Source organism: Curcuma longa, unplaced genomic scaffold (genome assembly GCF_044706935.1).
Source record: "Curcuma longa cultivar G26 ecotype Majalengka, Jawa Barat unplaced genomic scaffold, ITB_CL_G26_1.1 contig_22214, whole genome shotgun sequence".
NCBI lineage: Eukaryota > Viridiplantae > Streptophyta > Magnoliopsida > Zingiberales > Zingiberaceae > Curcuma > Curcuma longa.
In genome coordinates this window covers 2,080-7,526 of record NW_027431844.1, presented here as the reverse complement: position 1 = coordinate 7,526, position 5,447 = coordinate 2,080, and the positions used below count along the sequence as shown (strand labels likewise).

Sequence of the window (5,447 nt, the reverse complement as noted above, 5' to 3'; positions counted from 1 at the left end):
ACTTGCTTGTTTATGGCGACTATATAAATTAATAATAGTCTTCCAGTACAATATATACAATAGTAGTTTAAGATTCATGAGAAAAGAAGCAACCCAAATTAATAATTAAGCCTTTGTTGTCATGATCGTACGTAAGGAATCTTGTGCTTTGCCTTGAGAAATGGAGTTCCATGGTAACGTGCCACGTATAAGCAAAGAACATAATGTAAAGTTGAACAGTTCTACTGAATGCATACTACTGATCCATTGGTCGTACTCGTATATATTGCGTGCATGCAAGACAACTAATAAAGTCATGCAGTATTGATAAAAGGTTAATTTAATGAGCAGTGCGTAGCTTGTAGTTCTCCGCTTTGATAGATGGTATTAATTGTATGGATATGTAGGTCTTCTAGCTAGGCTAGCTGATGTTAACGACGAAATGAAGAAGACAGGAATTAACTTTAAATGCAGAATCATATGTAATAGGGTTCTTTTAAATAAAAACATATAAAGTAATTTATGAATTTTTAAAATATATTATATGCTTTGACCATTGATATATATATATTCATCGCATATATGTTAATTATCCAACTCTAATAAATTTATCACGCTAATATACATCAAAATAATAAAATAATAAAAAAGTATAGGAATATGATTTATAAACTAGCAAAAAAGAAAAACAAAAAAAAAAAATCCATGTGACAAATAACATGAAGATTTGGCGTGGAACATCTCAACCGTTTCTTTATTTAGAATTAATTTAACCGTCAAGAGACTTTTTTTTTTAATTTTCATAAATATCATACACGATTAATTCACGACTTGTGTACATTCAAGTTTATTCATTTTATATATATTAAACTAAAGATAAATAAATTTTTACTAAAGATAAATATCAAGCTTACCCAGGGATATTCGTTCACACTATCTACGATTGGTTAACACTGCTAAGCTCAGCAACTGGTTGGATGGCGTGCTGCAATACGATATAACATTATTGATTAAATCTTCTTTTTTTTACCTATTCATCTTATTTATTTATTTATTTATTTATTTATTTTTCATCCATATCAACGGCCATCGATTAAATTAACTGTTATTATTTCGGCTCTACGCCTTACAAGGCAAGTAGAAGACAACCAGTCCCTTTCCTCGGGCCACGTGGCCGACGCTGAGCCACAAACCCGGCAAAATCAACCCTCCCAATCCCGTCGTTATCATTCTAATCCTCCATTTAATGTGTCATTATCAAAAGTTAATCCTCCGACGCTACCGCCAAGGTCATCCTCACGCACATCGCACGTGTCTCTGCGTCGTCATCATCCATCTCGGAGGGGGCGGTTTGGTCGAAGTGTCAGTGTATAAATTCACGCCACGGCGTTGCCGTGCTCCCGTCGCAGAGCAGACCGTCGCCCCAAAGTCTCCTCCGCCACGATTTCGTCGAACGGAGACCAGAGCACCGCGGCGATGACGAAGGTCCACCCGAACGCCTCTCGGGCGGATCCTATCAGATCTGAATCTGAATCTTCCTATGGCGGCGGAGGAAAGGAGGGGAAGGCGGTGGTCTTTACCGTGTGGCGGAAGTCTCTCCTCTTCAATGGGAATGGGTTCACGGTGTTCGACGCCACGGGAAATTTGGTGTTTCGAGTTGAAAACTACTCGTCGGGGAGTAGGAATGAGATCGTTCTCATGGACGCCGCCGGCAAGCCGCTGCTCACCATCCGGAGAAAGGTATGGAAGGGATTTCCTATCTGTAAACCGGGATTTTATCGCAATTGATTTATTTTTCGGAAATTTGAATTTTGATAAAGTGCGATTTCAAGAAAATGATTACATCCATAGCTTTCAGCTTCTAGCCTTTTTGGTGGTTGCATTGCAACATTTGAATTAGTAAAGATCGATTGAACATTTATAAGAGAGAGAGAGACGAATCCGAGAACTATTTCTTGTTGGATCTGTCAAGCAAACAGAGCATCTTGTACAACAGCATGTTCTATATTCATGGATACTGAGCTGTTGTAAAGCTGTTAAAAGCCCAAAAAATTACCAAGAAGTTCTCAGGTGACTTTTGTGATCTGAATTTTAGTTTGTTTCCGAAAAATACTAGGACTATTTTGTGTATGTATGGACGTTATTACGTTGATGAATAGGGAGATGTCTGGCGGTTTTGAAGGAGATCATTAGATTTGTCGATTTCTGTTAAGTTTCACAACGACAAGGATAGTAGTCTAAGAACAGAAGAACTACCATGGCTTGCACTAAACCCTTTGCTTTAGGAGATCAGATTCTAGATGCATTGGCCAAATAATCTTCTATGTAGATGGTCAAATTTGTGTCTCCCCACCTAACAACCCCCACAATTGCAATTAAAACAGTCAAAATGGTGGTTTGATAGGTCTTGTGGAGTAGTTCAAAAGATATGTTTTTTACACCAGCAATGTATGGTGTGATGATCATGAAATTTATCTTGGAGCGTTTTAAAAAAGACTATGGTTGGAAAATTTCTCATATATATTTTTATCCTTCTAAAAGTTGGTGTTCCTAGTATCATAAGTTGAGAACTGCATAATTCAACTTTCATATATAGTTATGGATTCTGGTATCATTATAACATGCAGAAGCTGAGTCTTGGAGATCACTGGCTGATTTACAATGGCGAGGAGAGCTCCAATCCTCAGTTTGCCATCAAGAAGCACACGAGCTTCTGGCTCTCCAAAGTGATGGCACGAGTGACCCCATACACTTCTGGCGCAAAGGCATGCCTCACCTATGACATTGAGGGCTCTTACTCGGAGCGATGTTGCACCATCTATGACAACAACAGACAGAAGATGGCTGAGATCAAGAGGAAGGAATCTGCTCAAGGCATTCCCCTCGGCCTTGATGTCTTCCGACTAATCGTGGAGCTGGAATTTGACTCGTCTCTAGCAATGGCTGCAGTGATACTTCTGGAGCAAATGTTTGGATCCAGAGGATCACTCTTGAGAGGTTAAGATTAAAGCTTCCTTCGTGTTAGAGCTTGTATTTGATGAGGTTGTTACTTGTTGCGCTCTCCTGATCATCCATATCATCGGAATTTGTAACCAAGGAAATAGAACAATTAAAAATAGGGGAAAACAGAGAGAAAGCAGACTCCCTGTGTGAACATGAGATGAGATTGTCACCTTGTATGAACATGATGAGATAAGATGAACAAGAAAGAAAAAAACACTGCCTGTTGTTTCACTGTACATTATGAGGTGACAGAATATACTTGTCTATCCTGACTTTGAAACGTCTACACCTGAGACAAATAATGTTTATTTTGCAAAAAAAAAAAAGAAGATTGAAGTTTGCAATAGTCGGATGAGGACGATAAATGGTGAAAATTCCCCTGAAATTTTCACATTCAGGGGAATTTACGGAAGTATCACATTCATTTGATCAGCTCAGCAGTCGGCAAGCAATGTGTCACTTTCTTATGATTCCATCATGGTGTTTGTTTCTGACTACCACTTTGTGGGAAAGCATACTTTTGCCTTAGACGGAGACAGAGTAAACATCCATATATTGACAAGGTGACACACATCTCCGTTAGCAGTTCGTTTCCTGTCGCAACTTAGCGAAAGGGCACTTCTGAGACATCATCTTGGCAACCACCAAACTACCTAGAAACTACAGAGGAAACTCAGATGCAAATTCTTCATGAGGAAACTCATGCTTTCATGTTTTTTCCAAGCATCAAGCTTTGCTGCTTGCTTCACTGCGTAGGTAAAGAATCCTTTTGCCGACAGAACATTTCAGCTCCTGTTTCGGCAGTTTCGCCATGAACCTCATAAAAAGGATGAAAACAATTGCAACAGATGATCCAGATTAGCTGGACCAGTTTTGAACCGCGTTACTCGCTTTACGTTACGACAAATAAATTAGAATTTTAATTTAATTAATACACCAAGCTTTTAACAATAAAAATCGGTAAACAGAACAATGTTAAAACTATACACTATCGTTTTTCTTAATGGTCATCCTAATAGAAGAACTCAAAGAGTTATAAAAAAAGTATTAAAAATAATTATTATTTTGTTCAAAATAAAATTTGTTCAAATTATGTTTTTTTCCTATTATTTTTATACATAATTCTAACTCACCAAATATATTATTTTTTAAAAAAAATAAAAATTTAGAAAATTGATGCCGATTGTTTATTAAATTTTATAAATTCGAGTTTATTATTTTTAAATAACGTGTTCATTGTATACGAACTTCTACTAAATTATTAATAAGCATTAATTAAAGTTTTAATACTATAGTTTTTTCTATTAATTATTTTCTTTAATATTAACTAAAAATTTACCGAGGAGGCAACAATAGTTTGCTAGAAAAAAGTCTGCTTTTTGTTGTAAATCGTTCGATCCATCCAAACCATTCTCATCCACCATTGAGAACAAAGCACACGGATTGCGTGCTTTCCCCAACCAATCTCGCTATATTCTCGGTAGCACCAAACGAAACCGTTCTGATCTCCCGCTATATATATGCCCCATTATTTCCAACAGGGTATTTTCATCTCGTTAGTTGGAGTTTTCGTCGCCTGCAAACCCTAGCTTTTCTTTGCGGCGTCGATTCATGGCTCGTACGAAGCAGACCGCTCGCAAGTCCACCGGTGGCAAGGCGCCCCGGAAGCAGCTCGCCACGAAGGTGCCTATTTTTCCGATCGATTGCTCGATTAGGTGTTTGTTTCTGTGGGGCGTTTTAAATTTTGATAAGATCTACTCTATCGATCCGACAGGCGGCGAGGAAATCGGCGCCTACGACCGGCGGTGTGAAGAAACCCCATAGGTATCGTCCCGGGACGGTGGCGCTCCGTGAGATCCGCAAGTACCAGAAGAGCACGGAGCTGCTGATCCGTAAGCTTCCGTTCCAACGGCTGGTTCGCGAGATCGCGCAGGATTTCAAGACGGATTTGCGCTTCCAGAGCCACGCCGTCCTGGCTCTTCAGGAAGCTGCTGAGGCGTACCTGGTCGGGCTCTTTGAAGATACCAATCTCTGTGCCATCCATGCGAAGCGCGTGACGATCATGCCGAAGGACATCCAGCTTGCTCGCCGGATCCGTGGTGAACGCGCTTAATTAGATGCAATCTTTCATTGTTAGGTGAATTACCTATATGCGAAGAAGGATGTTTGTTTCGCAATAATCTATTTCTGTATAAAAAAAATACTTAGAATACATTGTTATATTATCGTAGTTTATGCTCATTCGTAGACCAATTGCGTTTTGCTAGAATGTTATTTGGTCGTAATTTTTAAGTCTTTCAATAGCTGCGATTGATTTCATTGAAGAGCGTTCTACTTTTGCTGAAAAAATTGGCTATGGTAATATATATATACATGCATTCTTCGAATGTAAATTTCGGTATTTTCATGATTCTCGTTATCATGTTTGATTATATTTCGCTCCTTTTATAAACTTGTATTTTTGC

At 38.6% G+C, this 5,447-nt stretch overlaps 2 protein-coding genes across 2 annotated transcripts; both read left to right on the top strand.

The window, feature by feature from the left end:
• The first annotated feature begins 1,398 nt into the window (after positions 1-1,398).
• Positions 1,399-3,197, top strand: LOC141817853 (protein LURP-one-related 8-like). Its single transcript, XM_074705479.1, has 2 exons — positions 1,399-1,719; positions 2,607-3,197. Exons 1-2 carry the CDS (start codon positions 1,456-1,458, stop codon positions 2,979-2,981), a joined length of 639 nt encoding a protein of 212 aa, XP_074561580.1. The 5' UTR covers positions 1,399-1,455; the 3' UTR covers positions 2,982-3,197.
• Positions 3,198-4,547: 1,350 nt separating this feature from the next.
• Positions 4,548-5,223, top strand: LOC141817854 (histone H3.3). The gene is made up of 2 exons (XM_074705480.1): positions 4,548-4,665; positions 4,757-5,223. The coding sequence occupies exons 1-2, from the start codon at positions 4,594-4,596 to the stop codon at positions 5,093-5,095; spliced, it is 411 nt and encodes a 136-aa protein (XP_074561581.1). The 5' UTR covers positions 4,548-4,593; the 3' UTR covers positions 5,096-5,223.
• The last annotated feature ends 224 nt before the right edge of the window (positions 5,224-5,447 follow it).